The 10,098-nt window shown below is 47.3% G+C and overlaps 1 protein-coding gene across 3 annotated transcripts; it reads left to right on the top strand.

Moving 5' to 3' along the window:
- Positions 1-35: 35 nt before the first annotated feature.
- Positions 36-9,863, top strand: Cog8 (component of oligomeric golgi complex 8). Of its 3 annotated transcripts, XM_046435302.1 has the most exons (6): positions 36-458; positions 1,841-2,048; positions 2,991-3,818; positions 5,114-5,282; positions 6,449-6,625; positions 8,591-9,863. In XM_046435302.1, the coding sequence occupies exons 1-6, from the start codon at positions 70-72 to the stop codon at positions 8,746-8,748; spliced, it is 1,929 nt and encodes a 642-aa protein (XP_046291258.1). In that variant the 5' UTR covers positions 36-69; the 3' UTR covers positions 8,749-9,863. The 3 variants fall into 3 exon arrangements, with proteins under 3 accessions (XP_046291258.1, XP_046291256.1, XP_046291257.1); XM_046435300.1 differs by lacking the exon at positions 8,591-9,863 and having other exon boundaries at positions 6,449-6,973; XM_046435301.2 differs by lacking the exons at positions 36-458; positions 1,841-2,048; positions 2,991-3,818; positions 5,114-5,282; positions 6,449-6,625 and adding an exon at positions 6,729-7,690.
- Positions 9,864-10,098: the final 235 nt, after the last annotated feature.

The raw sequence follows: 10,098 nt of genomic DNA, 5'->3' as shown, positions 1-10,098 counted from the left end.
GTTGCTTCCGGCCCTAGGCGCTCAGCGCCCTCACCGGTTTGGAGGGGAAGTGACGTAGCTGAGGAGAAGATGGCGGCTGCAGTGACTCTCCCATCTTCATCCACGGCCTCGGCCACGGCAGCGGCAGCAGCTCTGGGAGAGGTGGAGGATGAAGGACTCCTGGCATCGCTCTTCCGGGACCGCTTCCCCGAGGCTCAGTGGCGGGAGCGGCCCGATGTGGGCCGCTACCTCCGGGAACTGAGCGGTTCAGGGTTGGAGAGGCTGCGGCGCGAGCCCGAGCGCCTGGCCGAGGAGCGGGCACAGCTGCTGCAACAGACGCGCGACTTGGCCTTCGCCAACTACAAGACCTTTATCCGTGGCGCGGAGTGCACTGAGCGTATCCACCGCCTCTTCGGCGACGTGGAGGAGTCGCTTGGCCGCCTGCTCGATCGCTTGCCCAGCTTCCAGCAGAACTGCAGGTGCAGCCGCCCGGCCCTAAAGGAGTCTCTAATTATGATAGCTGACATTTAGGATGACAGAGATAACTAACACGTTGCTCATACTATGTGCCAGGCTCTCCTCTGAACACATTATTAATCCATTTAAACCTCACGATAGACTTCGAGGTAGATTACTATTTTACGAATAAGGAAGTGGTTAGGGACTTGTTCATTAACACAGCAACTAAGTTTTCAAGTCGTGATTGCAATGCAGTCCTTGTAGGACTTACGTACTAAACGAAAAGAATCCATGCAAAGCATTTATCATTGGGTCTGACATAGAATACAATAAATGCCAACTTAATATATGTGCACACTTATGTAAGTATGACAACAGCTCAGATAGGACGCCATCTGAGTCAAAACTTCCAGGGATAGGAGGCTGACTAGAAAATCCTCCCATTTGGGGGCATCAAAGACAATCAAAATTTCGTTTTTGAGCTATTTTGTACTTCCTTGGGTCACAGTCCAGTTTTTCTAAGTTGTAGTCCAGCCTTTTATGATTCAAGTTTAATTTTACTTTTGATCCTTTGGATATTTGACAATAGCTTTTGTATCCTCCACGCCCCCAAATAGAGAAGGGACTTCATAAAGCAAGTCTCTGCAGTTATTACAGAGAAATAACAAAGTAGAATGTAGTGGGAATTAAAGTTGAACAGTAGCATAGGAGAGTGAAACCTGAGGGAATTTGGGGCAAGATTGTGTCTTGTAGGCTAGTTAGTGCTTTATTATGAAAATAATAGTTTTAAAGGAATATTTGTCTCTTTTACTCTGCCACATTTACATTGCATCAGGTCTGTGTTAAGTGCTTCACATGCATCATCTCACTTAATTCTGGCATCATTTTGAGGTAGATTGTATTAATGGTGAAGCACAGTGGTACATGCCTATTATTCCCAGTTACTTGGGAGGCTGAGGCAGGAGGATTGCAAATTGAAGACCAACTTTAGCAACTTATTGAGGCCCTGAGGACTTAGCAAGAAAAGAAATAGGAATGTGATTTAGTGGCTAAGCAACCCTGGGTTAAAAAAAAAAAAATTACCAATGAAGAAACACTTCCGGAGAGCCTAAGTCCCTTGCTATAGCTACTTAGTTCCCGTTTATGGGATCTGGAACAGTCTAATCCTCTGTCTGCCAGTCCATGGCAGCTGATTCATAACTATCAGTTGTGTGATCTTGGACAAGTTGCTTCCCCTGAGATTAAAAATTCCCTCAAGTACATTTATTTACTTTATAGGTTTGGTTGTAAGGATTAAATCAGGTAAGCCATCTAACCCAGTGCCCAGTTTACAGTCAGTGCTTGGTAATCAGCTAAGGTTTGGGGGCAGAGTATTAAGGGACTAACATCATCCTGTTTGTAGGAACTTTGTGAAGGAAGCTGAGGAGATCAGCTCCAACCGACGGATGAACACCCTGACTCTAAACCGGCACACAGAAATCCTGGAAATTCTGGAGATCCCTCAGCTTATGGATACCTGTGTCCGGAACAGCTACTATGAAGAGGCCCTGGAGCTTGCAGCCTATGTACGGCGATTGGAAAGGAAATACTCCTCCATTCCTGTCATCAAGGTAGCCTGCTTGCCCAGAGTATTCAAGCTGAATTTTTCCTCCCTAGTACTGGGGATTGCCCTCAGACCTTCTTTTTTTATTCTTTTAGGACTGGGGATTGAACCCAGGAGTACTTCACCACTGAACTATGTCCCTACATTCCCAGCCCTTTTTATTTTTTATTTTGAGACAGGGTCTCATTCAGTTGCTGAGGGTCTTGGTAAGTTGTTGAGGATGGCCTTGAACTTGGCAGTCCTCCTGCCTTTGCCTCCTAAGTGATTGGGATTATAGGAGAGGGCCATCACAAGTGGCTAAACTGATCTTATGATCATTAATGTGGTTGTGACTGAACTGTTAGATAAAAACCTTTGCATGTTTCACATCAGTTTCTGTCAGGCAGGCAAGCTTGAGCAGAAAACATTCATTAATTGATTCCTTCAAAGATACATGTTTGAATCAGGTGCCAAGCACTGATCTAGGTGCCAGGACTGTGGTTGATCAAAGTAGTCAAGGCCATGGCTCTCATGAAGCTTACATTCTAGTGGAGGTCTGATAATTGACAAATAATATGATTATTTCAGATAGTGGTAAATGTCCAAAGAAAATAAACGAAGGACCAGCCAGCCACTCTGGGGGCTGAGACAGGAAGATCACAAGTTCAAGGCTAGCCTCAGCAACTTAGTGAGAACCTATCTCAAAAAATAAAAGAACTAGCAATGCAGCTCAGTGGGGTAAAGCACCCCTAGGTTCAACCCCAGTATCTAAAAAAAAAAAAAAAAAATGCAAGCAAGGGAGTTATGCAACCAGATCTATTTTTGTAAATCTGTCCTGCCAGTATCAGCTTTAGAAATACATTTTGTATATCAGGAAAACCATGGGAAGTTTGTCTGAAATGTTCAGGGTTAGTGGAGTGGGTTCCAGAGAGTGTCTCTGTATGTTGTTACTCATTCCTTGTTTTGTCAGGGCATTGTGAACGAAGTGCGCCAGTCCATGCAGCTGATGCTGAGCCAACTAATTCAGCAACTGAGGACCAACATCCAGCTCCCTGCCTGCCTCCGAGTCATTGGCTACCTACGGCGCATGGACATCTTCACTGAAGCTGAGTTAAGAGTAAAGTTTCTTCAGGCCCGAGATGCTTGGCTCCGTTCCATCCTGACTACAATCCCTAATGATGATCCCTATTTCCATATCACAAAAACTATTGAAGCCTGCCGAGTCCACCTCTTTGATATCATCACACAGTACCGTGCCATTTTCTCAGACGAGGACCCACTGTTGCCAACTGCCATGGGGGAGCACGCTGTGAATGAGGGTGCCATCTTTCATGGATGGGTGCTGCAGAAAGTTTCACAGTTCCTGCAGGTGCTGGAGACTGACCTTTACCGGGGGATAGGAGGCCGCCTGGACTCTCTGCTGGGCCAGTGTATGTACTTTGGGCTGTCATTCAGCCGGGTGGGGGCTGATTTCCGGGGTCAGTTGGCTCCTGTTTTCCAGCGGGTGGCCATCAATACTTTCCAGAAAGCAATTCAGGAAGCAGTGGAAAAATTCCAGGATGAGATGAATTCCTATACCCTCATCTCAGCTCCAGCCATCCTGGGCAGCAGTAACATTCCTGCTGCTGTGCCAGCCACTCAACCAGGGACACTGCAGCCACCAATGGTACTTTTAGACTTCCCTCCCCTTGCGTGCTTCCTCAACAATATTCTGGTTGCCTTCAATGACCTGCGTCTCTGCTGCCCTGTGGCCCTGGCACAGGATGTCACTGGTACCTTGGAGGATGCCCTTGTTAAGGTGAGCACATTCATTGGTTTTCTCCTATCCTGGGCTGCCTTTGGTAACAGATGGCCTGACTTTTGTGATAAACCAGTTTCATATGAAAGTGGTGTCCTTGGAGAGGTTGTGTAGTTTTGAAAGTTTTTCTAGTTGAGAAGCTTCTGTTTTGTGGGAACTGGAACCATCACCATTCATGAAGTGGTTCACCTGAGATCATGATTCAGCAATATATTAGTTTTCTACTGCTATATAACAAATTTCCACAAATTTAGCAGCTTATAATAGTATGTCTATTATTGCCAGTCGTAGTATCCCTGGGTCCTGTTCAGGGTCTCACCAAGTTGTAGTTAAGCTGTCTAGGCTGTGGTAGCTCAGGACTTCCTTTCAGGCTCATTCAGGTTGGCAGTTTTCATTCCTGACAGTTAACAAAAGTTTTTCGACTGAGATCCTCAACTATGTGGAGGGCTGTCCCCTCCACAGACAGACAGCTCATAGTGTAGGTGTTTCTTCCTTTTTTTTTTTTTTTTTTTTTGGTACCATGGATTGAACCCAGGGGCACTTAGCCACTGAGCCACATCCCCAGCCCTTTTTTATATTTTATTTAGAGGCAGGGTCTAAATAAAATATTGCTCAGGGGCTCACCAAGTTGCTGAGGCTGGCTTTGAATTCATGATCCTCCTGCTTCAGCTTTCTAAACTGCTGGGATTACAGGAATGTGCTACCACTCCTGACTATGGCTGTTTTTTTAAGGCCAGCAGGAGAGCATCTCTCCTACTTTAGTCTCTTCTTTTAGGTATATTGTTTTAAAAGGTTCATCTCTCGTGTATAACTGAAAAGAACAAATTTTAAAAAAAAAGTTCATTTGATTAAGTCATACTCATCCAGGATAATCTCCCTTTTGATTAATTCAAAGTCAACTGCTTCATTTTCTTGGATCCATCACAGACCTGGTCCAGCCACCAAGGATATCAAAAACCATGTATTCTCTGTATAATTTCATGACTCTTCCACTAGAACTGGAAACTACACCAGTAATGAAACAAGTTGGGTAAGAAATACATTAGGAAGATGACAATTGCAAAGATTGGCCACAGTTCTGAGTTTAAACAAGATAGTATTGTTTGCAATGAAAACCTGAAGGTTGAGCTGGGGATACAGCTCAGTTGGTAGAGTGCTTGCCTCGAATGCACAAGGCGCTGGGTTCAATCCTCAGCACCACAAAAAAGAAGAAAAAGAAAGAAAACCTGAAGGCTGCACATTTGTGCTCCATTTCATGCACTGTGCCAGTGATTGATGGTATTCTTGTCTTTTAGGTAACTAAAATAATCCTGGCCTTCCATCGCGCAGAAGAGGCTGCCTTCAGCAGTGGAGAACAAGAGCTCTTCGTTCAATTTTGCACTGTCTTCCTGGAAGACCTTGTTCCTTATTTAAATCGTTGTCTTCAAGTCCTTTTCCCACCAGCTCAGCTAGCACAGACTTTAGGTAAGAGAAAGGATTTTTTAAAAAACTTTTACAGGTATGTAATTTGTTTTTTAGTAAATATACAAATATGTACAATAGTCACGCCATACAATTTTATAACATCTCCAACACCTCAAAAAAGATAATTTGTGCTGACTTTTAGTTCCTCCTCAATCATATCCTTAGCCCCAGGCAACTTGTATTCTGTTTATTTCTGTCCCAGTTTATTTTTGTAGTGTTAGAGATCAAACCTGAGTCCTTCTGTTTGCCCGCAAGTCCTCTACCATTGAGCTACATCCCCAGCCCCAGAGAAGGGTTTTTTGCTTTGTTTCTGTGGTACTGGGGATTGAACCCAGGCGTATTCTACCACCAAGCTATGCCCCAGCCCATTCTTGAAATAGGATTTCACCAAGTTGCTGAGGAATTATAGGTGTAAACACGACACCCAGCATTAGAGAAGGGTTTTTATTATTATTTATGATTTTTTTGAGGGTCGTTCTGGAGACTGAACCCAGGGTCTCAAGCATCCTAGGCAAGCATTATGTGGCCAGCCCCAGAGAGGAGGGATTTTAAAAATATTTTTTTCCCCAGTTTGCTTTCTCCTCACTTGCTTTCATCCTCATCCTGGTGGAGCTGGGGGTGAGGGAGGCACAACTCCCCAAAGGGTAGTAAGTTAGTGATCACACAGGCTAAGAGTGGCTGCCCTCCATCTTTGCCCTAATTCCTGGGTCTGTCCCAGGAATCTGTGCTAAGTAATCTTTTTGCTCTGGCTCCATCCACTGTTCCCTATGCTATTCCAAATTACCATTGTGGTCTTGCTTTACAGTATAGTTTCTTGTCCCACATCACAAAGATGGTCTTTGCTGTATTGAAATATGTAATTTTGAGCCAGGCTTAATGTCCCATCCCTCTAATTCCAGAGATTCAGGAGATTGAGGCAGGAGGATCAAGTCCAAAGCCAGCCCCAGCAACTTAGAAGAACTTGTCTCTGAATACAAAAGGGCTGCAATGTAGTTCAGTGGTAAAGCAGCTCTGGGTTCAATCTCTGGTACCAAAAAGGAAAAAAAAAAAAAAAAGTAATTGGTGTGTGTTTCTTACTCTTTAGTATTTTTTTTCCCTGTGACTTCTGTATTTGATTTTATTAATAACGTTTTTTTCCATTTCCCTTTCCCTACCATCTGGGGCAGGCATTCCACCCACTCAGCTTTCCAAGTATGGAAACCTTGGGCATGTGGACATCATCCTTATCCAGGAGCCTCTCGCCTTTATCCTGCCTAAGAGAGAGGTGGTCTTCTCTCTAGATGACAAGGAGCTAGCATCCAAGCTCACAGATTCTGCACCGCAGCCTCCTGCTGAGGAGCCGATTCTGGGGTCTGCTGCTGCAGCGTGCCACGCTGGTGGGCCAGAGGAGATGGAGACAGTGGAGTCGCCGCAGGGGAAGCTGAGGGAGGGGGGTGCGTAGCTGGCCGAGGCGCCTAATACGGGGTCTTAGCCGGTGTTCAAGTCGCCCAGGATGAAGTCGCCCAGGATGGGGAGCAGCTTGTGGTGCGTGGGATCAGAAGTTCCAGCAACTCGGGGCATAGAGTCGCTGTCGGTCAGGGCTGCGTCGCCAGGGACGGGCTGCGAGGTTGTTCACGGGGACAAAGAGGGTACTTCCCAGTCACTCCTGTACGTGGGTGGAATTTAACAATAAAGCTGGACGATAGTCACGACCTGGCTGCTGGTCCTCTCGCTGATGGTCTCTCCCAAGGTACGCGGCAACTACACTTCCCGGCGTCCCTGGCGGCAGCGGGGCGGGGGAAACGGCCGGGGGAGCGGGTTCCTGCTGGTGCGCGCCATGGGTCGGCTGTTGAACACGCTCCCGCTGTTAGGAACGCTGCGGGCGCGTGGCTGCCCAGGGACCGGCCGGCTGTGCGGGGCTGGAGCGGGTGGCACCCGGGCCTGCAGCTCCACAGCGGCCGTGGACGGCCTGGAGGGCCCGGCGCGCCAGCGCTCCTACTGGCACTACGTGAGACGTCTGTTGTTAGGAGCGCCGCAGCCGCCGTACTTGCACGTTTGCCAGATCGGGGACCCGGTGCTGCGGGCGGTAGCGGCCCGGGTGGAGCCGGCGCAACTGGAGACCCCGGAGCTGCAGCGGCTGGTGGAGCGGCTGGTGCAGGTGATGCGGCGCCGGCGATGCGTAGGCCTGAGCGCGCCGCAGCTGGGGGTGCCGCTGCAGGTGCTGGCCCTGGAGTTCCCCGAGGCGCTCTTCCGCGCCTGCGCGCCGCGCCTGCGCGCGCTCCGCCAGATGGAGCCTTTTCCGCTGCGCGTGCTCGTGAACCCTCGTCTGCGGGTGCTGGATAGCAGTGTTGTCACCTTTCCCGAGGGCTGCGAGAGCGTCTCCGGCTTCCTGGCCTGCGTTCCCCGCTTCCAGGCTGTGCAGATCTCAGGTGCGGGCGGCCGGGCCGGGGCGGCTGGGTAACTGCGCTCTCGCCCTGACAGTGGAGGCGGCGGCACCGGAGTCCACGGAACGGTCTCTGCGAAGCTCCAGGGAGTGTGCAGACTTGTTTATAGTTCGTCTGCAGAGCCTCCCTTGGGAGCAAAGCAGGACCCGGGAGCACAAGGGACTCGGGAGTGACGGACTGGTGGGGAAGGAGGCTCCTGTCAGGTCAGGGCTCCCTCGGGACACGGGTTGGGAGGTGCCCTAATTCCGCAGTTAGTTGCTCGTCCAGCCTGGATTTAATTCTCTTTTCCTGTCTCCTCCCCTGCTTCTCTCTCTCCCTCCTTGCCCACACCCCACATTCGTTCCCTCTCTCTCTCTCCTGCCCCACTGTATCTGTCAAAATGGGTTTGGAGAAGTGGAACCCAGCGTTGCCAAGCCCAGGGCAGTAAACCATCCGCCTCTGTCATACCATAGATGTTTTGTAGAATGGTTCTCTGAAGGGGTTGGGATGACTGTTATTCTTGAGCAAATCTCTTCGGCCAAGAGGGTCAGAAGGTGTCTCTTTTTTTCTACTGTACCAGGCTAACATACCTTTTGATAGGAAGCAACACTTGACAAGTGAGAAGAAAGGAGGGCATCTTAGCGAAAGAATGTCTCATTGTCCGCCTCATATTGAGCCCCACAACCTTATTATTAGAGGGGGAACTAGGTATACTTGGGAATGGGCAGAATTGAGGCATCTTCTCTAGGATGGGTAGGGGTTGCTGTCTATATTTGCTTACTTATGTTGCCTCTTGTAAATAGGAGCAAACAGGGCAGGGGGCAGGGAACAGCACAAGGAGGTTGAGAATGATGCAGTTAAGCATGTCCTCACCTCACCTGGATCAGCATGTAACTTTCTTTACAGGAATGGATCCAAGAGGAGAACAGGTGGAGTGGCAGGCAGGAGGGTGGACAGCCCGCATCATCCAGCATGAGATGGACCACTTGCAAGGCTGCCTGTTCATTGACAAAATGGACAGCAGGACATTTACAAACATCCACTGGATGGAGGTGAACGACTGAAGCTTTCCTGCTGGGGCTGAGGATCTGGAAAGACTAAATGCAAATACCTGAATTTGAGCTGGGAATATCTTATTTGCCTTCAACTTGGTATTGGTCCTGATATGAAAGAAAACAGTGGACTTCCAGAGCATATTGAACTGAGTTAGAGGAGAATCTTAGAAATGTTTATTCCAGTCAGGTTTGGACAAAATATTGCTACAATTTGAGAAAAATAACCCCCCTGAAATGGATGTTTCCTGACATTTTTGTATGGAGAGAAGAGGGGCAAGTACATAACCATTCTCAACAGTTATATCATAAGACCTGTATAACCTACTTCCAAAGCCAAGATTTCATAGTAACACAGTTCCCAAATATTAGAAAGCTGTGTTTTAAAATGCAGGTAAGGGGGCTGAGGCTGTAACTCAGTGGCAGAGCACTTGCCTAGTATTCGTGAGGCACTGGGTTCAACCCTCAGCACCGCATAAAAATAAACTAATAAAGGCATTCTGTCCATCTACACCTATAAAACAAAAAGTTTAAAAAAATGCAGATAAAGCATTTTTCTGAGTTTCTCTGAGTTCTTTTTACAAAGGGCTTGTATGTGTCTGACTTGGAGAGTCCTTGTTTGCCTTGGATACCAGTTGCTTATAAAAGTAAAACACAGGACAGAGTGGTCCCAATTCAAGAAAGTGTTTAATGACATTATTAATGTAAATACGTATCCACACATTTTAACAGGTTCAGATAGTTTAGGTCTCCACCTTTCTTTCTCTCTTTTTTTAAGATGGCATCTTGTTGCCTTGCTCAAGCTGGGCTCAAACTCCCAGTCTTCTTGCCTCAACCTCTGAAGTAAGTGGGATTATAGGCGTGCACCACTGTACCCAGCTCAGGTCTTTTACCTGCCACCTTTAACAAAGTTAGGGAAAAGTTTGCTGCTAAGATCTGTTGAACAGCGGGTACTTGGCTCATTGGTTGGGTGGAGGCCATGGAACAGGGCTGGAGGTGGGAATGACAACTGATAAGGAGCGAGCCCCTTCCTGTCATAATTAGTAATGGAAAGCAGAATTGGTACTTAGCTGTTTACCATGCTTATTTTGAAAAAAATAAATTAGCATCATACTACCAGTGTTTAATTTTTACGAAACTGTTGAGTTTTGTCAAGAGGTGAAGGAATTCCAAAAGTATTAGGTAAATTGTCTAACCTCATTTTTATGTTGAGGTTTGAGGTATTCAAGTTTTTTTGTTTGTTTTTATTTGTATTGCTGGAGGCTGTGCACAGGCTCTACCACTGAACTACACCCTTAGCCTCTGAAGCAGATGTTCTTGTAAAACAAAATCCTCAAAATCAGTGTACACAAATGAGGACTG

Source organism: Marmota monax, unplaced genomic scaffold, assembly GCF_021218885.2.
Source record: "Marmota monax isolate L192 unplaced genomic scaffold, Marmota_monax_Labrador192_F-V1.1 WCK01_AAM20220418_F8-fsc00024, whole genome shotgun sequence".
Classification (NCBI taxonomy): Eukaryota; Metazoa; Chordata; class Mammalia; order Rodentia; family Sciuridae; genus Marmota; species Marmota monax.
The sequence above is the reverse complement of the archived record's forward strand: the minus strand, read 5'-3'. Positions and strand labels throughout refer to the sequence as shown.

Bases quoted from the DNA above. Each gene is read 5' to 3' on its own strand.
- Cog8 (XM_046435302.1), top strand. From the start codon at position 70: ATGGCGGCTGCAGTGACTCTCCCATCTTCATCCACGGCCTCGGCCACG. The intron at 459-1,840 runs GTGCAGCCGCCC...TCCTGTTTGTAG, and splicing joins AGCTTCCAGCAGAACTGCAG to GAACTTTGTGAAGGAAGCTG. The intron at 6,626-8,590 runs TTCTGGGGTCTG...CTTTCTTTACAG, and splicing joins GCCTCCTGCTGAGGAGCCGA to GAATGGATCCAAGAGGAGAA.